This window comes from Prionailurus viverrinus, chromosome A1 (genome assembly GCF_022837055.1).
Source record: "Prionailurus viverrinus isolate Anna chromosome A1, UM_Priviv_1.0, whole genome shotgun sequence".
NCBI classification, from domain to species: Eukaryota; Metazoa; Chordata; class Mammalia; order Carnivora; family Felidae; genus Prionailurus; species Prionailurus viverrinus.
The window spans coordinates 82,397,404-82,421,427 of record NC_062561.1 but is presented as its reverse complement, the minus strand read 5'-3'; the positions used below and the strand labels follow the sequence as shown (position 1 = coordinate 82,421,427).

Sequence of the window (24,024 nt, the reverse complement as noted above, 5' to 3'; positions counted from 1 at the left end):
GTTCACGGAGTTCATGTCCCACAGAGCTGGGAACCAGGTGGGAGGCTGTCCTCACCCGTAGGCAGGGGCAGGAGAGTGGGCTCACCGCTGGTCCCATGCTGCTGCCGCATGGCCAGGGCAAAGCCCGTCAAGGGGCTTGGGAGGCTGAGCGTTACCCCCCTGCTCGGCCCCCGCAAACAAGCCTCAGGCCAAGGGAGGCTTGAAAGGAGTGTTACAGGGCCTCCTGGTCACGCTCTGTGGGCAGATCAGAAACCCAATGGGGATGTAATTGGCACCAGATTTTAAGGTGCAAATGTCGAGGAAGAGGGAGAAAACCATAGAACTGAGAGTGTTGTTTGCTTGTGAAGCCACTGGACTCCACACAAGTGTCACAGTGAAGCCCCGGACAAAATCAGGACTCGGTGCACCTGGGAGCCTGTCAGGAGCTGGTCCCCGCCCCCACAGCGCGTGGCCAGGCCCAGGAGACCGCAGAGCAGGGATGGCAAGGGCCTTGCCGAGCTGGAAGCATCACCGGACACGCCCTCAGGCCAGAGGTGGGGCAGCCGTGGCAGGCCCAGCGAGGAGGCCTCGTGGCCACGTGGGTGTCTCAGTGTAACACACCACATGGTCAGTCTTCGGGGCAAGGACAGGCTGATGGGTGAGGGAAGCTTACGAGACCTGCCAGGCATCAGCCAAGCTAGCCCAAAGCAGGGCTGACTGGGGACAGGTGCCACAGACAGAGAGCCAACCCCTCCCGGAGCTCGCTGACAGCCGCCTTGCGAGCTCCTGCATTGAAGGGGAGGACCCTCACTGTTGCCTCAGCACGGGACACCATGGACCCTCACTGGTGCCTCGACATGAGATGTTGTGGACCTGTTGTTATTTAGCAATGTTCCTGCGGGTGAGCATTGCACGCTGTCCCAGGACTACACTAAGTCCTCAGAGGAATCTGCTCATGTGGCCTGGACGGGGCCCCAGGACAGGGCCCCAGGACAGGGCAGTAGCCATCTCTGGCTGGGATTATTCCATCAAGGCAGACCCAGTGCCCGGGGCCCCAGGAACCCTGAGCCCAGCGAGCTCCTGGAACAGTGTCCTGGGAGAGGGGTGTTGTGTGGACCGGCCTCAGGGGCCGAATGGGCTGATGCCTAAGGATCTGAGCTAGCGTCCAGGGCTGGGGAGGAGGGGGGGGGGGGCGGGGAGGCGGAGGAAGAGGCGCCACCTCACATGTGTCCAACAGCCAGCCGTGCGCATCCACGGAGTCAGACCACCGTCTCCCACTCTTCAGAAGCCTTGACTTAGGGTCAGTCCCAGAGGGGTGTGTGTGACAGCCCACCAGCCACCCTCCCTCTGGCTTTGGGCTGAGCCTCCTGCGGCTCCTGGCCTGGCCCTCCCCAATCCCACACCCACCTTCTAAGTACCAAGAATTCCGTAAATCTAAAAGCAAATAGGAAGTTGCTTTATGCTTCACGGAAGACACGTCCTCAACAAACAGGAGCAGGTGGGCGGGGGCGGTGTGGATGGGAGGGCGCATGTCTCGTGTCCCTGGGGCTCCGCCAGGATGGCCTTTGGGATGGGTGCTGCCTCTCTCCAGCCGGGCCAGCAGAGTAGGGCACAGGTGCTCCAGGTGCTGGCCCACTGGGAGCCCCTCCCCACCTCCCCACTGGACACACACACGGGACAGCATCTGGGAGGCAGGGGTGGAGACAGAGGGACGGAGGGGTGGGGGCGGGTCAGGCTTTGGCAGGGAGGGGTCACGAAACCGCTGTCATGAGGGCAGGCCAGGAGGCGCCTGGTCTGTGACAGCTGTGTCACCTTGGGACACCGGACACGCCGTGGCCTCTCCCGTGGTCTCCTGTTGACTCGGGACAGTACCAGCCTCCCCCGAGCAGACGTGAGGGGAGATGGTAAACAGCAGGCGCCCATCCAAGCCAGCATGCAGTGACCTGGGGCTGGAGGAGTGTGGCCTCAGGAACTGTGCCCACAGCCGCCATGGGACAAGGATGGACTGCCACGCACCAACAGCTGCTCCCTCGGGCAACAAGCACCTTCGTTTTGGGGAAACAGCAAATGGTCCGTAGAAACCGAGCAAATGGTCCATAGAAACCGAGACAGGAGGGACGGGGCAGCCCTCAGTCACAACAGGCCAGGTGCCCGGGGCGCTCCTGCCCCACCCGCCTGCTCACAAATGCAGCACGTCCGAGCAGTCCCGAGGATTCTGAGAGAAAGTTCCAAGAATCAGAACTAGACCCTAGTTAGGAAAATGAGGGGACGTCTAGGGTGGCCGGCGAGGCCACGCTGGGGCGGCTCCGGGGACAGAACGCATGTCAGGCGCCCCGAGAGTGCTCACGGCCAAGCTGCGTCCCACACGGCGCCCCCCCAAGGACTGCGGCCTCCTCGCCGAGGCCCCCAGTCAAAGGCGACTCCCCACACGCTCAGCACCTGCTGCTGCGTGTACGCGTGAGCCATAACCCTTCCCGCACGGCCGCCTGGGCGGTTGGAGCCCCGAGTCCTGGGGGTCAGGGACGTTCTTGGCCTCAGCCATTCACCACACACCCAGGGTGTTCGTCATAAAGCTGGAAACTTCAAATGTTTACCGGTTGCCGCTGACAAGCCAAGATTTGACTGATTCATTAAATTTCCATAAACAGCTGATGAATTCTTTGTCCCTCTTTGTCAGAAGAACCTGCCTGAAAATGTGCTCATGACAAATTACTTCAGGATGAGCACTCTTCTGTCCTCAGGACAGCAACAAGGAGAAGTGGCCATGCCACCCAGGGCCATTCCCCAGGGTCTTTGTTCTCGGGGATCTCAGGACCTCAGCAGGTCTCAGAAGTGCCAACCCTGTAACCCTGACGGGAGCAGGTGCGACGAGAAACGGCCACGCAGAGCCAGGGCGGCCGCGCACCATCACAGGCTGGGGCCACCACGGGAGAGCCTCCAGGGGAGCGGCCCTGTCCCCCCCCACCCCAAGCCCTGGGGCTCCCGCGCGTGCACAGGCATGTCCACAGGAAAGCGTGAACAAAGGAGCTCGGGACCATCTCTCCAGCTTCCAGGGTGAGCCGGCAGAGCCCTCACGGCTCCAGAGGGACACCCGGCAGGGAGAGAAGGGCAGAAGAGCAGTGGCTGAGGCTCCAAACCCACAGCGGCACCTGACACCCCCCCCCCCCGCCCCGCCCCCAGAGCTCCCTTCCCAGCTGCACTGGCTCCGCCCCAGCCTGGACCCCACTTACGCCCCCACCCCCAGCCGCTGGCTCTGCAGAAGGCCTGGCCTCTCCCCCTACCTCCCCCAGCTAGCGCCAGCTCACGGCCCAGACGCACCTGTGCTGGTCTTCAGGAGGAGCCACAGCCCGGAGATGTCCTGCGACAGCAGGGAGATACGGCTTAAGGTCATGCTGTCGCCACCAACGTGCGTCAGGAGGCGGCGGCCTGCCTCCCGGAACGCCCGTCCTGGGCGCACAAAGGAAGGCGGCAAGGCTCCATTTTGGGGCCACCAGCCGGCCTGCCCCCCAGGGCCTTGGTGCCGGCTCCCCAGCAGCGTGCAGCTTGCTAGAAGTGCCCGCAGCCAGGAACTGCCCAGCCCCCTCGCAAGCCTCCTGCGGCCCCGGCTCCCTCCCTGCCGCCCGTCAGCACCCTCCCTGCGGGGGCCCCACACCCGCCTAAGTCGGCCCCCAGCCCGTGGGCGGGGCAGGGTCTGCACCTCCAGGCCTTGGTGGGGGGGCACCTCGCCTGCCCAAGTCTGTCTGTCCAGTTGGTCCCCCGCTCCTTGGAGAGCTGTGTGTGTGCACGGATGTTCACGTGTGTGAACAGGTCCTGAGCAGGTGAGATCTCAGACGCCCCCAGGGGCTAAGAACATGGAAAATATAATGGGGAGGGGGGGCCCTTGGGGAGCTCGTTAAAATGTGGGTTTGGTTCTGGCTGGGGGTGCAACCAGCCTGGTGCTAATGAGCTCCCAGGTGACAGGAGGCCATGTCTGAGGACCAGGCTGTGGGCAGGAAGAGGGGAGGGGCCCAAGGAGCCCCCCAGCCCTGGGGAGCAGGGTCTTCAGGCTGGAGCAGGGCTGGTTTGGGGCCTTGTGATAGGAACCAGCTCTGGCAGAAGCCTTCAGGGCATTTGCAGGGTGTACCCCCACAACCTCCCTTGGAACGTAATGTCACAGACTCACTTTCCCACCAGCCGGGGCCCCAGGGGCCGCAGGGTCATGCTACTGGGGCACCGTCACTGCACTGGCAGCTGCCGGCACCGGCTCCACACCCGCCCCCTTCCCTCCTGTCACGTGACCAGACTGACCTGGTCTCTGCTGGACAATTCCAATCCCCTCCTTCCTGCTCCCCAGCCTCCCCCGCTGACGCTTAATGCGTTGGGCGAGAGACAGGGTGGGGGGACGTTCAGGCAGACCAGGGTGCAAGCCCCTGGCACGGTGGGCCGGCCTCCTCCGAGCCGAGCCCATCCAGCCTCCTCTGCGGCCGCCCTCACCGGCATCGCCCTAGCCGGGGTCCCCAGCGGCATGGCCGGATTAGCTCTGTCTGGGGCCCTGGTGCGGCTTCCTCGCAGTGCTGGGCAGGCCTGGGCGGGACACCCTGAAGTCCAGCATGCAGGGAGGCTGTGCCCAGCAAGTAACCGGCAACCAAACAGGAGGGCTGAGAAAGAAGGTGTCAGACCCGACGCTCAGCCACCAGGAGGGACGTGGCACTTATGCAGGAGGAGGACAGGGCCACGTGGAGGGGCGAGGGGCTCCAGGGACGCTTCTCCCTGCCCATGCCCCCACTTTGGTGCCACAGCAGGCTCTCGTGGCCTAGGCCTCAGCCTCTGGGCCCACGGTGGGCACTCAGTGCCACCAGCAGCTGGCTGTGCTCTCAGGAGGGCAGCAGCCACGGGGGTGTGACCTCGGCTAGGGGCCGTCTGTACCCAGGATGCTTGCCTGCATCCGTCCTAGTGTTCCCCACACCCTGCTGGGCCAGGCCCTGGCAAGAGTGGGTTCTTGCACCCTGGGACACATAGCCGTTCCTGGGCTCACCCACCTCCTTTCTCCCACCCTGTCGGAGAGAACGGCTGCCTGGAGCCAGCCGAGGTCCACCCCAACTCCTGACCATTGGACTCACGACTGACCAAGTCCAGAGTCTGCCCTCCAGGCCTGCCACTGTTCTCAGGACACGTGTGTGGCCACATCTGTGACGGCACCTGTTTTCTTGGTTTACTCTCCAGGCGGGGTCCTAGCAACCCCCCACCCCGTGCCTCTGCCAAGCGTGCGGAATGCTGGTCCTGGGGCTCACGTAAAGCGAGCACACGCTCTAAGATGGGTCCCTTTGGAACCGGGACACAGCATTCAGAGGCAGCTGCTGGTGGAACGTCTTCCCTCTGCAGACCCGTGATTCGTTCATCCCAGAAATGTGTGCCAGCTGCTCTGGCAGGCATGGGGATGGAAAGTGACAGCGCTCAGAGGTGGGTCGTGGTGCACAAGCTACTTCCCCAGCCCTGGACACTGTCCGTGAGGGCCAGGACCAATCCCAAATCAGTACTGGGCTGGGCTGGACTCTCTGCCCCAAACACCCACAGAGTTGGTCCATTGCCGGCTTTGAGTTTTTCCCCAAACGTGTCCTCCTCTGAGGGCACCCCTCACCCACCCACCCTGAATGGTGACCCGCTGTCTTGCCCTGCAGCCCCACGTCCCCTGGGTGCTCACACCCGCCCTGTCCTGCCCTCATGGCCTGCATCCCAAGTGCTCACACCTGCTCTGACCCGAGGCCCGGCCCCCAGGTGAGCTCCCTTACTTCACCTCCCGCTGCTCGTCCAGTGCCCACAGAGGCCCGGCACATGCGTGTTAAGTGGCTGCGGTCACAGGTGGGAGCGTGGACCGGTGATGAGGGCGTGGAGGCGACAGCCGTGTGGGCGGTTTCTGTGCGTCACCTTGTCCATGCCAGCCTGCCGCCGCCCTGGAGGCCGAGGGTGGAGTTTTGGCTTCCAGGAGGCATGTGCGCCCCGTGGCGGGGTCACTGCCCCCCTCGCTCACCACAGTTCCCGCCCCTGGCTCTTGGCCACAGTCTCCACCTCGAACCACTGCCCCTCCCTCTGTGGCCCCACCAGGCTCACCAGGAACAGCCAGGATCTGGTGGTTCTGCCTCTGGCTTCACCTGCACCCAGAGCTGTGTTCTCTGGGGGACCCTGTGGGGAGCCAGCCTTCCAGGGCAGGGGCGTAGGGACCAGAGGCCAGGCAGGCATTTCTGCCCAGTCTCCAGGGCCAGAGGCCAGCTGGGAACTGGCTCAGTGGCTGTGGCCCTGAGAGCCTCCGAGGATGGCCTGGGGCGGGGGTCTGGCCCTGGGATGCATTGCCAGGGGTTTGTGGACATCAACCCTGATTGGGTGATGACAAGTATTAGTCACTTTTCTCAAAAACGGGTAGAGTCCCAGAGCCCACTCCGTGTTTTCCTCTGTGTGACAGGTGGTGAAGCCACCGCAGCCCAGTGGGTGCCTGGGGACAGAGCTGTGCACACAGAGCCCGCTGTCGGGCACAGGTTTCCCCTCAGGACGCAAGGGCCAGACGATTTTGCAAGTATTCACCTCTTTCTGACCAACAACAAAGGCAACCTTAGGTGGTTCCACGCCACAGTGCTTGCAGGTCAGGGGAGGAGGGAGGAGCCCTGTGGCAGAGACCGTGGCCAATCCAGGAGGGTGGGGGCAAACTGGATGGGGCGGGTGTGAGCGGCCTCACCGGGCAGGTTGTGCTGTTTCCTGTGCAACATGCCCGACTGCAACATTGTCTTCCCTGGAGGGCTCCTGGGGCCAGGTCCTCTGTGCCCCTTCCTCGGGGAGAAGCCTGGGGACAGGGAGGCCCCGTCTCTCCCTCCTCAGCCTCAGGTGAGTGATGGACACTGTACGTCACCACGAATAGGACGTGCTGGTTTATGTGTGGAAATGCAACGGGATCGGTCAGAATCTGTAATGTTTGGCACCCAGAGTAGGCGACACACACTTGCAACACAAGTGTGGAGGACCAGTGGGCCCAGCGCTCACGGTCCTTCCGCGGCTGCGCCTGACTGGTCCGTGCAGGCGTCACTCCTTCCCCATCCAGGGGCGCAGGAAAAGCTAAGCCTGGCACGGAGCAGTCTCCTTGTGGGCAAACCCTTGTCCCTTTAACCTTACAGGTGCATCTGCATGACCTTAATACACGTTCCAGCAACGGTGCAGGGAACAGGGCCAAAGAGTGGCTCCCGCCAGTTTCTGCCAGATGCCGGCGGGGGGGAGGGGCGGCGCTGCTTCCTGCATCCAGAGCACAGCACCTCCCTCACTACCTGCCTTGTCTCGTCACCACAGCAACCCAGGCAGGCAGGTGTCTGCTCCACTGGGGCAGCTGGGGAAGCTGGACACCATGGCTGCTGTGTACTCAGGCTACTGTCTTCCTCCTGAGGCCCCTCCCCCCAGCCCCCAGCCCTTCTCCCATCCTCTTCTGGAGCCCCCCTCCTGCCTTCCTAACCCCCTGCACCCCTGCCCTCCTCTGGCTCGGCTGGATCCTTCTATCCCTGTCCTTCTTGCCCTCGAACCCGCTGCTTCTCCTGCGATGGTGCTGTCCTGGGCACCCCCCAACTGTTCCTCCCTCTTTCTCTCAGGCTGCCCTTCCTTCTGACTTCAAACTGGCTCTGGTAACCCCGTCAGCTGAGGACAGCGAAGCCCCATCAGGCATGCGGGCACCCCACCCTGATGCGGCCCGCAGCTGCCCTTCCTCTTACACACCAGTCTCATACTTCACTGCACTTCTGTCAGGCCCAGAGGGGGTCGCCAGTGAGCACCGGGTGCCCTGGCTGGGACTCCACCCCCTGAAGGTCCTGGAGCCAACACCAGGTGCCCAGTGGCCCCCTGCCCGGTCTCCTCAAGCTGAACTGGAAGGCTCTCTTTGGCTCATTGGAAAAACAAACCCACGAGCCGCAGCCATCATCACATCTGCCATGGGCTTCCCCTCGTCCAGGCGTGGCCTGGGACCCAGGTGCCATCGCTCCCCTCCCGAGGGCACAGGCTGTGACCTGGGGTGAGCTGGCGGGAGCCTCGTCCTCCTCCTCCTGGATCAACAACTTCTCTCCACACACCTAACAAATCCGGGCGGGCGCTGGGGCCGGGTACACACAAACACAGCTGGAGCCTCAGGTTGATTAAAATGCCACCGTAGGCATGGACACCGTCAGGGCGAGTCCTTCCACGAGACGCCCGTGGGTCTGGGAGCAAGTTGGCCTCACCCCGGGGAGCTGGGGGTGTCGGGCGGAGGGCGTGCGGCATTCAGATGGCGGCTCAGGGCACCGCCCGCCTGACTCAGTGCTTCCCACCCCAGACAGGAAAGGCAGCCGTGTCCCCCCACCGTCAGGAGGACACAGGTGGCGTGTAGTGTGTGCCAGAGGTCGGAGGGTGCGCAGAGGTGACTGACACACTCTGGACCATGATGGCCGGGGGTTCGGGACCTACCGAGGCTCCCAAAGGGAGTTCTGGATTCCAACCCGGCCACCGAGCCGGGGTCAGGCTCCTCCGTGGAGGGGCTTGGTAGGTGACCCCGTGGTACACAGGAGTGGGGCCAGGCATGTCTGACGGGCTGAGCCTGAGTTTCGTGGGGGCGGTGGGAGAGGCAGGAGCAGCTGAGAGGCAGGCCAGGCCTCGCCCACAGGAGCCAGGACCTAGGGCTGCTGCACCCAAGTGTTGGCGCCCACTGGAGGCTCGGGACGGGCGCCAAGGGGCCTGCACCCATAGGTATGGCATCTGCATCTGAGGAAGGGGTCCGGACTGGACATGAGACAGCACGTGGGGGGACGGATGTGGCATCAAGGGCCCCTCAGGAGGGACACCCGGAGAGGGAGGAGGGAGGCACGGCCCGGGGCTCAGAGGTTCCGCGGGAAGAGGGCCAGGGTAGGGGTCTGGGTGTGCAGACAGGACAGGAGCCTGCACCGTGTGGCTGGGTCTGGGGGCACACCCGAGACCTGGAGCTGCCTCGGTCACTCAGGGAGTGCCCAGGATGGCAGGGGCCGTGGGCCGCGTTTGCCGCCTCGGGGGTCACCAGCCCCGTGTTCCAGCACCAGCACCTCTGCTGCTGCCCACCTGTCCCAGGTGACAGACAGGGTGCGGCCTCCCCGGACCCCATCCTGCATCCCAGCAGCCCCACTGCCAGGGCATGGGAAGGCCGCTAGGGTCTGAGCCAAGATGCCTGTGATGGGCTGTGGGCTCAGAGTTCCTCCCACCCCCCACCTCCTGTTCTCCCTCCTGGGGTCATAGGTGGGGCCTGGGGTGGGGCTGCTGGCAGCTGGCTGCAGCCCTGCAATGACCTGGAGGGATGAGTCATTAAGGTCAGAGTCTTAAACAAAACAGGTGGCCTGCGCTCTGACAGGGGACAGTGACAAGGACAGGGTGTGGTGGTCCCCGAGCCTGGCCCTCGGCTCTGCCCCTGGATTGCCAGCGGTCTTCTCTCCATGGAGCACATAGTCTCCAAGCAGCTGCAGTTAGCAGTTAGCGGGGAGACTGAAGCACCAAGCGCCAGGTGCGGGGACCCCACCCTTCACCCCAGGAGCATGCAGGCCCCCCCACCCACCCAGGGCAGCCGACACTGAGTGGCATGAAGACAGAAGACAGGGGCTGGGCGTCCCTGAGACTGGCCTTGGGCAAACTGCAGGGGCCCTGCACCGTCGCTCCCACCTTGTGGATGGGAAGACTGAGCCTCTGCCTCAGCACACAGCGAGGAACGAGGCCTGCGGGCTCCAGATGGCGCCAAGGCTCAGGGGCCCATGCCAGCTGGACCCAGATGGAGCGGGCTGTCCGCACAGTGGGGGGGAGCAGCTGCCCCCGGGCCCTGGCAGAGGCACCCCAGAGAACAGAGACCTGTTCAGAGGCCTGACCTCGTCCTGAGACAAAAGGTGTGGTGGGGGTTCTGGCCTAGGGTCCCACATCCCCAAGCAGTGGGACAAGTCGAGCTGCTCGTCGGGCAGACGGGTGGACGGAAGGATGTCTGGAACCATGGCAGGGAGGGTTCTGGCCGCAGGCACACCCACCAGACCTGACGCAGTTGTCCCCGCCGGCACGTCCCTGCACCTGCCGGGAAGGGAGGTGGCAGGGGGGTCCAGGACCCATCCGAGGGGTCTAGCCACCTCAGGCTGCAGGGACTCTCGCATTTCCCAGCGTTCCCTGGACACTCTGGAGCCCTGCAGCTGGTTATAGTCAGGGCCATGACTCCTGTTTTCAGCCCAAGCCCCCACTCATATCCCCGTTTTCTCTCTCTGGGTTGCACTCCACTGATGGTTAACTCTACTTTCTTCATAGACTCGGTTCAACCCTTGAAAGACCATCCCAGTCTTGACCCCAGACTTCTTTGTCCCTGTGCTGTCACTGTTTCAACCCGGCCAGTTTATCTTTCTGGGATGCTAAGCAGAGGCCCCTGACCCTGTGCGGGGTCCCGAGTGTGGGCACCCAGCAGCTTCTTGGGAGACTGCATTCCCAGGCAGGACTGAAGGACCTATCGCATCCAGAACCTCCCTCCAAGGCTTCTAGAAGTGGTTAATCATCCCGGAGGGTCCTTGTTTCATTATAGAAATCTGAGGTCCCCTTTTACTCTCAGACAACCGTGAGGCACAAAATAGCTGTGGTCCAACAGACAGGTGCCCGGGAAAGGGCAAGTGGCAGACTGGGGGAAGCGGAATTCCCGAGGCTTCCCACAGCAGGGATGGACAGATGGAGGCCGGCCCCAGATCAGAAGCTCCCAAAGGTCTCTTATCTCTGTTAAATTAGGCTTTTACTTGGAGATCATGGTAGACCCACACACAGTCGTGGGAAGCAGTGCAGAGACCCGTGGGCCTAGTGCCCCTGCTGGCCACGCCAGGCCTCCCCGTGGCCACATCACACTCCCTTTTCTATGTCAGTGAAGCCATGTCTCTGTTGCTGTTCTGTGTTTCATGTGTATTTTTAATTTTTTTTAACGTTTATTTATTTTTGAGACAGAAAGAGAGCATGAATGGGGGAGGGGCAGAGAGAGAGGGAGACACAGAATCTGAACAGGCTCCAGGCTCCGAGCCATCAGCACAGAGCCTGATGCGGGGCTCAAACTCACGGACCTGATCATGACCTGAGCTGAAGTCGGACGCACAACTGACTGAGCCACCCAGGCGCCCCACGTGTCTATTTTTATTCAGAGGCATGAGACTTGCGCACAGGCTGATGGCCCGTGCTCCCCACTGTCCTCACCTGGCCCCTGCTCCTGCTAAGGCAAAGATCTCTGGCAGAGCCAACGCACCTTCCGACTTGAAGCCATTCGTGAGGTGTTTGTGACTCACCAGTGAGGATGGCCTGCTGCCCTTCAGACCCACGTCCCTGCTGTCACGGGCATTTTGGGGGCTACAGCAGGGCTCCCTCACCTCATCTCACCTCCTCTGACGTCTGTCTCCTTCAATGGCTTCTCCTCTGTCCCCCATAAAACACTCAAGCCCTGTCCCTCCTCCCAGCACTTTGCCCAGTGGCACCTATGCTACCACCGTGGCTCAGAGCCTCGCTTCTGTGGCCTGCACTGTCCCAGGTTCTGCTTCCCACCCCACCCCACCCCACTGCCACACACACAGCCGCTTGAAGTCCTGTGTCTCTGGTTGGAGTCAAGATCCTGGACCGAACCCCCATCTGCCTCTGTGGCCACTGCCCGGGGTTCCGTGAACCACCCGTCTGCTCTCTGCTCCCACGTTCATATTAACATGTATGCTCCTCTTCCTGGACGTCCTACCCCGTGTCACCGGGCAGCCACCAGAGACCATAGGCCTCCCCACAACCATGAGCCGCCCTGACCCCTGGTCTTTACAGGACCTGAGCTCAGCCTGACGCTCGGTGCACTGGTGCAGATGAAACAAGGCCAGGTTGGGAGCGTCTCAGGATTTGTTCTGGGCCTAAGCGCTCTGCAGACATGAGATTAACGCCAGTGGTGGATGGAAAGTGCCCCCTTTTATCTCTCGGAGCTCGGCTTTCAAGGGCCCTGGAGGTGACCCGGGGCACTCCATCGCGGCACGTAGTGACGTCCTGGGAGTCCTGAGTCATGGCGTGGCCGTTGGGGTTGCTCAAATATAATGGAAAATCCGTGCTCTTGATGTCAGAGCATAAACGAACTTTTTGGTGTTGTTGATGTTGTGCTGATTTACGATAAACGTGTGGGACGGTCAACGTAGATTGATTAATGGAGTGTTAAGGGCAGTGGTGAACAAAGTAAGTGCCCCCCAAATCCAACACTAGAAGGTTCTATGTCTGTTCCACAAAAGAGACCCGGCTGAGAAGGCATCTTGTACCACGTTCGGCAGCTCCACGTGAGCTCCACGCCTTCCTGTAAGGAGGCACGCTTATTCCCCATATCTGCCCACGAGGAGCGAAGCCCGAATGCTAACAGGGGGACAGACGGGTTGGATGTGCTCACACTGGCTTTGTGGCAACAATGCAAGTTATTCTTAAGGGCACACTGGTTTCTAGTAATAAAAGGTGATGCTGTCCTTGGTTAAGGAATTATTTTAAATACCATGAGATTAGTACAGTGTGTACAAAATAAAAAGTAACAAACATCACTCGTGGCCTTAAGTCCCAAATGTTGGCCAAGGTGGGGGCTTGTGGTCGCAGCCACAACACAGCAGACCCCAACAGGACACAAGTTACTCTGGTCACTGAAGGCCTGCAGGGCTCCCGCCCATCGCCCAGCTCACTGGCTGGGCAGGAAAAGCAAAAGCCTCATGAACGTTTAAAATGCAAATTTCTGTAAATGGTGTAAGAAAGTGGTCTAGTTTCATCCTTCTGCATGTTGCTGTCCAGTTCTCCCAGCACCACTTGCTGAAGAGACTTTTTTTCCATTGGATGCTCTTTCCTGCTTTGTCAAAGATTAGTTGCCCATATGTTTGTGGGTCCAATTCTGGAGTCTCTATTTGATTCCATTGGTCTATGTGTCTGTTTTTGTGCCAATACCATGCTGTCTTGATGATTACAGCTTTGTGGTAGAGGCTAAAATCTGGCATTGTGATCCTTCCTGCTTTGGTTTTCTTCTTCAACTTGACTCTGGCTATTCGGGGTCGTTTGTGGTTCAATACAAATTTTAGGATTGTTCTAGCTTCGAGAAGAATGCCAGTGCAATTTTGATTGGGATTGCATTGAATGTGTAGATAGGTTTAGGTAGTGTTGACATTTTAACAATATTTCTTCTTCCAATCCATGAGCATGGAATGTTTTTCCACTTCTTTATATCTTCTTCAATTTCCTTCATAAGCTTTCTATAGTTTTCAGCATACAGATCTTTTACATCTTTGGTTAGGTTTATTCCTAGGTATTTTATGATTTTTGGTACAATTGTGAATGGGATCAGTTTCCTTATTTGTCTTTCTGTTGCTTCATTGTTAGTGTATAAGAATGCAACTGATTCCTGTACATTGATTTTGTATCCTGCAACTTTGCTAAATTCATGTATCAGTTCTTGCAGACTTTTGGTGGAGTCTATCGGATTTTCCATGTATAATATCATGTCATCTGCAAAAAGTGAAAGCTTAACTTCATCGTTGTCAATTTTGATGCATTTGATTTCCTTTTGTTGTCTGATTGCTGATGCTAGAACTTCCAACGCTATGTTAAACAATAGCGGTGAGAGTGGACATCCCTGTCGTGTTCCTGCTCTCAGGGAAAAAGCTCTCAGTTTTTCCCCATTGAGGATGATGTTAGCTGTGGGCTTTTCATAAATGGCTTTTATGATGTTTAAGTGTGTTCCTTCTATCCTGGCTTTCTCGAGGGTTTTATTATGAAAGGATGCTGAATTTTGTTAAATGCTTTTTCTGCAATGATTGACAGGATCATATGGTTCTTTTTTTTTTATTAATGTGATGGATCAGATGGATTGATTTGCGAATATTGAGCCAGCCCTGCAGCCCGGGAATGAATCCCACTTGATCATGGTGAATAATCCTTTTTATATGCTATTGAATTCGATTTGCTAGTATCTTGTTGAGAATTTTTGCAACCATATTCATCAGGACAGATGCTCAAGGTTGCTCCTCAATGGGGAAATACAAATCAAAACCACACTCAGATACCACCTCATGCCAGTCAGAATGGCCAAAAGGAACAAATCAGGAGACTATAGATGCTGGAGAGGATGTGGAGAAACGGGAACCCTCTTGCACTGTTGGTGGGAATGTAAACTGGTGCAGCCACTCTGGAAAGCAGTGTGGAGGTTCCTCAGAAAATTAAAAATAGACCTACCCTATGACCCAGCAATAGCACTGCTAGGAATTTACCCAAGGGATACAGAAGTACTGATGCATAGGGGCACTTGTACCCCAATGTTCATAGCAGCACTCTCAACAATAGCCAAATTATGGAAAGAGCCTAAATGTCCATCAACTGATGAATGGATAAAGAAATTGTGGTTTATATACACAACGGAATACTATGTGGCAATGAGAAAGAATGAAATATGGCCTTTTGTAGCAACGTGGATGGAACTGGAGAGTGTGATGCTAAGTGAAATAAGTCATACAGAGAAAGACGGATACCATGTGTTTTCACTCTTATGTGGATCCTGAGAAACTTAACAGAAGACCATGGGGGAGGGGAAGGAAAAAAAAAGTTAGAGAGGGAGGGAGGCAAACCATAAGAGACTCTTAAAAACTGAGAACAATCTGAGGGTTGATGGGGGTGGGAGGGAGGGGAGGGTGGGTGATGGGCACTGAGGAGGGCACCTGTTGGGATGAGCACTGGGTGTTATATGGAAACCAATTTGACAATAAATTTCATTTAAAAAAAATGCAAATTTCATTTCAGCCATCACATGTAGGATGCCTTTCTCACCTAATCCGTTCACAACTATCTGGCAGATTTCTGGAACGCTCAACAGCTTCTGGTCCAATTTCCAACATTCTAATGAAATCATGCTAAAAAACTCTGCTTTGATTTCACCACGGGATGGACACTGCAACTGAAAACGTGTCTGAAAGGTGCCGGTGTCATTCAGGAAAATGCGCCGAGATTGGGGAATTGGACAGCCCGCTGTGGAGCACGAGGAGGCGGAAAGGAAGGCCGCTGGCCCGCCTGTCTCGGGGACTCACCCCAGTCCTGTGCCAACGCCCGGCTCGCTGTCAGGTGCCGCTCAGACTGTGTGTCCTGGAGTGAGCACACCTTCAGCCCCCTCCCCGCGGCCGCTGGCCCGACCCTGTCAACCATCACATGGGGACGGGGTGGGTGTGCAGGAGTCTCCTCCCCCGGATGGACATCTCTGCCCGCAGCTGGTTGGTTCCCCAGGCGGGCTCTCCCAGCCCTGGCCTGCACCGAGACTGTGCAGCCTGATGCACACGCTTTCACTGCAGCACGGAGCCTCGGTCTGGCGCGGGGGACCCTACCTGCTGCGTGGGCGTGAACGAGAGCGCTTCTCAGGCCTTGAAACGTTTTGTTTACTCTTTTGTTCTTAGCTTCACCCAGAAAACCTTTTATTTTTCCGAGAACTCACTCCTGTGGAGGCGTCACGGCGAGGCGAGTACTCAGGCACCTCTTTCAGGCAATCTTGGAAAATTAAGGTTTCTTCGCAAGAACAAACAGTTCACAGTATTTTGAAGGAAAGTGCAAACGGGTGGCCGTGGCCGTGGCTTCCCGCCCCAACTGGTCTGGGTCCACGTGCAGGATGAGCGTCTGTCGTTTTTTCTTAGCGTGTTGTTCCTGAGGAACCTGCCCCCGGCCCACACACCTTGCAGGGTTCAGAGCAACCATCGCATGCCAGGATTCACACGGGTGTTGCCAGCACGGTAACAGAACCTCTGGGTCTTTCTCAACATAGGACGGTGACAAAGAGGGGCTCCGTCACCCGCGCTGCTGCCAGTATGGACCAGGCTTCCTACAGCTCTGACCATGCCCCAGGTTGATGTGGCCCAAGAAAATGTCCCTGAATTACGATCCCTTTGCATGTCACACGGAGCCCATGAGCGAATGACGAATCCAGACACTGACCTTGATCTCCTGCCGCTGCAGAAAGTCGTCTGTGGGGTCTTCTGGGGCCCGCCAGCGTGCCACCACACGCACACACATGCAGGGCCACACAGGAAGGGCTGACGCCCACCTGTGGAAGGCGCTAACTTGACCCTTCTGCTCCACACGGTGTGAGGGAAGAGTGAATCAAGTAGACACTGCATGCGAAGTGCCCTACACCCCAGGCAGAGGCAGCCGTACCCACAGAGCAAACGACGCACGTGCTGACAGACGTCAGCTTGTTTCCTCTGAATCGCGACAGACCGGGTGGAGCCCCCCCACCCACCCCGAACAGAAGCATCACCCTCGGTATATGCTCGCCTGCGACCCTCTTCCAGACACGGTCTGCTCAGAGCCCCATCTTCCTCCCCAAAGAGCACAAGGTCACCACTGTGCCCCACTGGGTCCCCCCCTCCCCAGGTGCTGGTGACAAGGTTTGCTGGGGAATCCCGTCCAAGCGCAGACACCACGCTGTCACACATGCTGGCACGTCTGTGTCCTCAGAGCAACTGTGTCCCCGGAAAGGCACAGCCCCCCCACCGCCCCGCCTTACAGCACCTTTGGGGGACTCTCTGTCGGGCTGGGCTCCCACATACTGCACAGATGTCCCTCGGCCATGCCCCCAGGGCTCCAGGAGGGTGACTCCTGTCCTGCAGCCCTGACTCCACTCCGAGTCCAGGCCAGAGCTGTGAGCCGAGAGGTGGGAAGGGCAGGGTCGTGGCCCTGGGTCCAGGCCACCACTTCGTCAAGGCGCCGCTCTCGGTCACAGGAACCATGGCGTGGGGGCGACCGGGAGAGGAATCCGGATGTGGAGTGAAAATGGAGAGGAAAAGGGCTGAGAACAAAGCAGAAACTCTGCCCTGGGACTGACATCACGCAGGTGGGCTGGGGACATCTGCCTCTGGTGCAGGAGGGACGGCCCAGTGTGCACACAAAGGAGCTTCTAGGAAGTCTGCAGGGGCTGGTGGGAAGCCCAAAGCTTCCTTCCCACCTGGCTCCCACCTGGCCCCCTCCAGTGGCAGCCCCCTACCTGCCCCCTCCAGCTGGCCCCCACCCACCTCCCACCTGCCCCCCTCCAGTGGCAGCCACTCAACTGCCCCATGGCCCCCACCTGTCCCCCACCTGCCCCCTCCAGGGGCAGCCCCTGTTGGAAGCTTCAACCCTCACTCAGCCTCAGTTTCCCTGTGGGGAGGAGCATGTGATTATTGCATAAACAGATCAGCCCAGGGGCCAAGCCCCTCTCTGAGCTGAGCCATGCTGGCCTTCCTGGGGGTCCTCAGGGGAGGCCACCACCGGGCTGTCTGACTTGGCGCCATCCCCACTGTCACAGAAACAAGACCAACAGAACCAACTGTGGGTCCTGCAGCAAATCCAAGCACCTACACATATCACCCGCTGGTGCCCACGCTCCCGACAGCCCCTAGTCCAAAACACGATGTTGTTTCGGACAACTACTGCCTGGCCATCCTCAGTGGTAAAGCAGGTATTGTTCACAGGAGACACCAAGGCACAGACTTGACCACAAAGCTCTCCATCGGAGGATGAGAACGCGAACCCTGGGCCACACGAAGGGCCTGGTAAACATCTGAACGTCCTGTCTTCATGGAGCTGTGATCCCTCCTCCCAGCCTGGTCACAGTGACACCACAGATTTGTCCTCACAGACAAGATGGGCCAGTAAAGAAACCATGTGATTCACATGCGGCCGGTTTCGTGAGCTTCAGGGGCAAGTGGAGGAGGAGCCCCACTCCGGACAGGATACCTGCTCAGCCCCGGTGCACGGCCAGGGCTCCAGGGGCATTCGCTGGGCTCTGCAGCTCCCCGGAGCCGACCATGGAAGCACCTTAAGTGTCACCAAACTGCATTTCAACTACAGCACAGTTGACCTTCCCGTAGGTCACCCTGGGTGTCACTCTGTCGGGGCATAATCAACACCAAGTAGCTGGTGGCTTTTGTTCTGTTTGCATGGAGCGTGTGGACCCCTGCACATGGAGCGCCCCCCAAACGAGGCCCAGCTTGGCTCTGACGGGCCTGGTGCTGGCCACGCTCCCTGCTGTCCAGTTCGGGCCAGCCGTGGAGTTGACCTTCTAGACACAGGGATGTCCCTGGCTTTTGGTAGCAGAGGGCATGACTCAGAGCTGTCTGATGATAACTTTGGATGAAAGGCTCACCTACTCATAACACCCGTTCCCTGTGCTGTTCTGAGCCCCACGGGTACCTGCTTGTGACTCACAGGACATCCCCCCCTTCACCACGGGAGGTGTGGAACCGTCTCCAGGAGGCACGGCTACTGCATCACACCACGGCCACCACAGCCAGGAGTGCTGGGAGAGACCCCAACAGGCAGTGGCTGATGGGATCCAGGGACTCACCCTCAGCGACAGACAGCAGCCAGGAGCACCACTCAGAATAGACGTAATAGCTTTTCATCTCCGCCACAGAGATTCGGGCCACGCTTCTGTCCCCCATGGCTGTCCCTGTTCCCGGTTCTGCCGCCTTCCCTGCTCACCTGCCAGCCTCTCCCACTGAACTTTGCTCCCTAAAATCTGCGTGAGGGGCCAGCTGACTTTTTACTTCCGTTTCACCCATGAACAGAGACAAAACACTGAAGGGTGATTACCTTCCCACAGGCTCACATCTGCTCACCCCACCCTGCGTAAGTACACACGGACCCCGGCCGGCCGGCTTTTGCGGCCCAAGGAGGAAGGAACGTCCCGGCCTGTCTTGGCCTCAGTTCAGGGACAAGGGACAGCTCTGCCGGCGTAACTTCCCTGAGCTTTTGTGGAGGCGACAGGAAGGTCAGATGCAAGGAGGGCCCACCTGCTGGCAGAGAGATGTGTGCATGCTGGGAGCGCCACATAGGACAAGATGCCCAGAGCAGCCCCACACCACCACCTTCTTCCACCTGATAAGGTCCGATGCTCCTGACACGGGTGACGATGTTTGGGAACAAACAGAGGCGGAGGCCGTATTTGCTGAAAGGGAGGTGAGGACCACAGAGACAAGGTCGCCCTGACCAGCCTTCTGTTCCCAGCCTGCGGGTCTCTAACAGGTCTGGGGTGTGACGCCTGAGTCCCCACCTGGAGATGCTCTCTCAGAATCCAGGGGGGCATGGGCTGCCTTGTGCCACCGTCACAGCCCTGCCTACCGCACGGAGCTCCACAGGGACGGGGTAAGGCACCCCTCCCCCTCACTCTGTTCAGGGACTACGGCAGTGGACAGAGTCCACACACCTGGGCCAGCGAGGCAGTCCAAGCCAGCTAGACAGTGGGGCTGGGGGTAAGCAGCTGTGGGTGTCCAGGATCAAGACGCCACAAAGACCCAGATGCATCAGGTCCCAGAACTGTCCCCAGGCCTGAGCCAAGCTGTCCCCAAGCAGGCTGGTGGAAGACGGGGAGTTGGGGCGAGGTGCCAGAAGCAGTGACTTCAACCAAGTTGCCTGAAGTTTACAATGATGAGAATAATACGAATCGCCAGATTTCTTCAGAGCAAGAAACCTGTCCTTACCAGCCAGTCTGACCACAGCCCGTAAGGAAGCATCTCAGTACAAGTATTTCCTCTGATAAACACACTTTAAACAAAACCACACGCTCTCTCCTCATTTTCGCGGGTCTTGGCTGATCTCACCTGGGTGCTCTGGGGAGTCAGAGAGCACGGCGCTCTGCTTCCCGGAGCTCTGGAAGAGTTGAGAGCCAGGTTTGCAGATCTGGCTCTTCTGAAAGCCGTTACGGGCAAGACCCAGCAGACACCGTAGCCAAGTACCAATGCACACGTCCCCCAGTGCTGGGCGTCCCTTAGAGCTACTTTCAGGGAACTCAGGCTTTTCCTTAGCACCCCCCACTCTTCTTTGAACGCCAGGACCCAGGACTCAGCACCTAACTGCCCATCATCCACCTTGGTGCCAGTATGAGCCGGCACACTCAGCCTCTCGTGGGCACTAGGGCTGGTGGAGAAGCCTCTCGGGTCAGCACCCCACCGGGCACCATGAGCAGACATCGCTGCAGCACTGACCTCACCATCTGGGTCACCTGGCTATTGTGGGGGGGGGCAGGCTCAGGCCCCACATCACCCTCCCCCATGGGGCCTCCAGGGGTTGGATGTTAATTCAGTCCTTCAGAGTTGGGGGTCCTCAGAGAGCAGGTCCTCCGAGGCCAGTCTGGTCAGAAAACTCGGGGACCCCTGTGAGCCCACATCCGATGACCTCTAGACAGTGGGCTTGGGAGGGGGTAAGAAGGGGCCCAAACATGTGCCAGGCTGGGGCAGGGGTCCACACGGCCCCTCGTGACGACCCCACTCACTCCTCAGAGTCAGCAGCATCCACCAGAAAGTCGAGGACCTGTTATTTTAACCCTGAACATGTGCACGGATGCAGGTGAGCTGGGAGTGACAGCCGAGAAGCAGAGGCCATCAGGCTTTCAGTGTGTGGGCTCCATCCTTCCCCAAAGAGAAACTGAGGGAGGCTGTCTGGTCACAGCCGAGCCCGCCCTGCGGCCACCAGCCACACCAGGGCTGAGACTATCCCGTGGCCACCAGCCACACCAGGGCCAGGCCCTCAGCCCTGCAGTTTTATGCACCAGCTTCACCCATCCTCTTGGGACACTAATGGGCCAGAGTGAGGCTCCTACTCCCCACCAGGGAGGAGCCGTGGGGCCCGCAAACCAGGGGACATGTTGGGCTAGCTTTGTTACTTCTGGCATTGTTCACCATAGACATCAAGGGCATCTGATGCCTGACAAGGTGCCCGATGCCGCAGTCAGCTGCTGCCCCAAGGTCAACAGCAAAGCTCAGGCTTCCCAGTCTCCGGGAGAAAGGACAGAAATGAGGGACAGGTTCCCTCCTCCAGCCCCAGCTGTCAGCACGCCAGTCTCTGGTGGAGGTCAGCCTGCATGGACGTTACGTTGAGACCCAGGAGAATTCCCACATCTTCCTCTGAGAGAAGCCCCCTTGGAGACAGCCTAGGCTCTGGCTGCAGGGGAGGGAGCACTGGAGGCTGCCCGGGATGGATGCCAGGGCAGGATGCCCCTCAGACTGCAAGGGCAGGGCACACAAGGGCACACAAGGGCAGGGCACACACACGTCCCGCCTGCCACTGCGGCCGAAGCAGAGACTCAGGAGCCCACACTCCTCAAAAGCAGAAGACAGTAAACCAAGTAAAGCCGGACCCACAGTCCAGCTTCAGTGAGACAGCCCAATGCATCATTTCCAACCTCCCAAGTACTTCAAGGGGCACGCGTCCCAGTGACATGTACAGGGAGGTGCCCACCGGCAGAAGGGACCCTGTACCTGCTCCTGCGTCCTGGGTGGTGCCACCCCGTCCCACCTCAACAGGTTGTGGGCGCCTCAAGGTCCCCCGGCGTCTTCGAGGCAGCAGCCAGAGCCGACGCTGGGGCCCCCCGGGGGCCCCCCGAGAAGCTCCCTCCGCGGCCATCACGTTTTCTCCAGGGACGCACACGGCAGTGGGGGCTTCGATTCCACAGGGCACAGTTCCCTTGCCCTGCAGTTCTCCTCTGCAGACGGTCCACAGCGGGCGGGCACTGGCAGTGGGGGATGGCACCCCACCCCGCGCTGCACGCTGAGCTGGGCAGGCGACCTCCAGTGACCTTGGGTTTGCCGAGTCCTAAGGAACAACAGAGCGTCCAACCGGCTCTCAGAGTCCCCGGCCTCCACCTCCAGGCCTTGCTCTGCAATCACTCTGGGCGCGGGCAGCCCAGAACCTCCTGTGCACGGAGGGCCGGCCCCTGCCTGTCCCCTCACCTGGGGGGACACAGCCCGGACACAAGGCCTGCGGTGTCAGAGGAGAGCTCTGCAGAGTGGGGGCCAGGCTGCAGAGCGGTCTATTTGCAGGTCTTGGGCGTTTCCTTCCTCGGAAAGGGGCTTGTGCTGGCCGGGGCTCCCAGAGTCAGGGGTTTGCTTTGCTGCCCAAGTCAGAAACACCTTCCAAGCTCAGGAAATCTCAAGTTCAAACAAACAGCTACAAGGCGGGAGGAAGGGAGGGGAAACGGCCCCGGGCCTTCTTGAAATAAACTGGGAGATTCCGCCGTCTGTGACCCTCGCCTGCCGTCCAGCTCGGGAGGCAGGAAATGATAACACCGCTGTGCTTGGCAAGTGACACTTTCCAGCGATGTCGATCTTCCCCGGACCCCAAGGCTCTGGCCCCTGGTGCCCACGGTGATTCTGAGGGGGAGAGACTGCCTGGCCACCTGCTGCCCCCACCTCTGTCCCAGAGCGTGCGCCCATGTGGGCGTCATGCTGGACATGCCTCCGACCCTCACACCTAACCTGCCGGGCAGTTCACTCAGTTGCCGTTTATGTGTGACACAGGGGAGGGTCCCAGGGCTCCCGTGTGCTTCCTGTACGCTCCCGCCCATGGGGGCGTCAGCACATGGGTCTGTCTGAATGGCCACGCTTGACCCCACGAGCCACGGGCACCCCTTCAGCGGTGTAGCCGGTTTGCAGCAAGACAACGTCTGCTTCCTTCTGCCCCTCGGCACCCACCTTCCTCCCAGGGGCATTCACAGGCTGGGGGGACCCTGCCAAACACCAGGCCTTCCCTGCCAGAGCTGGGGGCTGTGGGGCCGAGGTGACAGTGTGGGTCCCGCACGCCTGCTGGCTCAGCCCCGATGAGGTCCACTTCCGGCTCTATGGCTAGGAGCAGGCTCACACCTCTGAGCAGGGGAGGCACTGGGAGTGCAAGCAGGTGCTGGCCTCACTTGCCTCTCCTCTGCGCCCACGCCCCCTGCGCTGGCCTGCGTCTGCCGGCACGCAGCAGGTGAAGCCGGCTCCCGGCGCTGTGTCCATGAGAAGCAACACGGAGAGAATGTCAACACACTGGCCGCCGAGCCGCCCATCTCTGAGCTTCCACGCGGGCCTCCGAGCAGAGGCCATCCTGGCGCACAGTCAGGAGGAAACAGATGGCGTGTTTGATGTGTTGCGTCCAGGACGCGAGCCCTCTTCCTGTGACCAGGGACCAGAGCCCTGAGCTCCGTTCAGCACAGGGCACCGCAGGAAGGACATGCGGAGACGTGGCCACGGGACATGTCTCTGTGTCCATGGGAGCTGCCCGCCACTACTGATTAGTAACCGCCACGAGCCCCGTCGTGTGTTGTTCTGAGGCCGGGGCCGAATTTCTCCCCATGTAAATGCGAAGGTGTGCACAGAAAATCACGAGAAAGGGAACTTTGGGGCCGCTCACGGAGCAGCTGGTAAGTCAGACGCACGCGTGTGCACGTGCACACAGCCGTGGCGTCACTGTTCCAGCAAGTGGGCGTGGCTGACCCAGGATCTCCGACTTTATGGAAATATGTCTTAAAGACGTTACTATTTAAAACCTTTTCCAAAAATCAGTTCTGAGACACGAATCTGCTCACAGTCTCTTGGTCTCTTTGTCTTGAAGGCTCACGGTCTTTGGATTTGGCGGACATCTCAAAACCACACATCGTCCCGGGCACGTCCCTCCCTCAGCTCCCAGTCACAAAACCCAGAACACCCAAGTTCTTCCTCCCAGGCCCCAGGCCCACCCCGGTGTGCTGAGTGCAGGCACCGGCAGGCCTTTGGAGAACTGGGTCTCCGGGGACCCCAAGAGTATATTTTACTCAACATGAGCTCAAGCTACTGTCGAGGAATTCGTATCCATAAATGGCATCCAAGACTTTTGGCAGTAAAAAGTCTTAAATTAATCATGGCGGGGGCGAGGGCAGGGAGTCACTTAGCACAGCTCTTCAACGAGATGCCAGGTACTTGGAAAGTCCTTCCAGGCTGACAGCCGGCTCATTATCACGTGCAGCCACTAGGCGGGAGGACTCTTTTTCTTCGTAAGAATGACACGGGTGTGCACGTGTGCGTCAGTGCATTTCCACATGGCCAGCACACGCAGGTGCAAGCTGGCAGGGCCTGTGGGCCAGGTGACACACCTGCCTCTCCTCCTCCCTCCTGGTGCCTGGCGCCCCTGCCTGCCGTGCACAGACAACTCCCCGGGGTCGGGCCAGCACTGGGGCCCACAGGCACCACACACCCCACAAGCTCGCCTCTTGTGCAGCGCTGGGTCCCAGCCCCACCGCCCGACACTGCCCTC

General features: G+C 59.5%; 1 protein-coding gene across 5 annotated transcripts in view; it reads right to left on the bottom strand.

The window, feature by feature from the left end:
• Positions 1–24,024, bottom strand: part of MCF2L (MCF.2 cell line derived transforming sequence like) — a 133,657-nt gene that overhangs the window by 63,970 nt on the left and 45,663 nt on the right. Inside the window, exons 1-2 of one of the 5 annotated variants that reach the window (XM_047848954.1) lie at positions 21,708–21,811; positions 21,237–21,570 (exon numbers count right to left, since the gene is read on the bottom strand). The exons of 3 other annotated variants lie outside the window; for them this stretch is intronic. In XM_047848954.1, the coding sequence (XP_047704910.1) occupies positions 21,237–21,381 (145 nt within the window). In that variant the 5' untranslated portion in view covers positions 21,382–21,570; positions 21,708–21,811. Of the gene's footprint in view, positions 1–3,297; positions 3,401–21,236; positions 21,571–21,707; positions 21,812–24,024 lie in introns of those variants that run through there. One more of the 5 variants, XM_047849188.1, reaches the window with a different exon arrangement.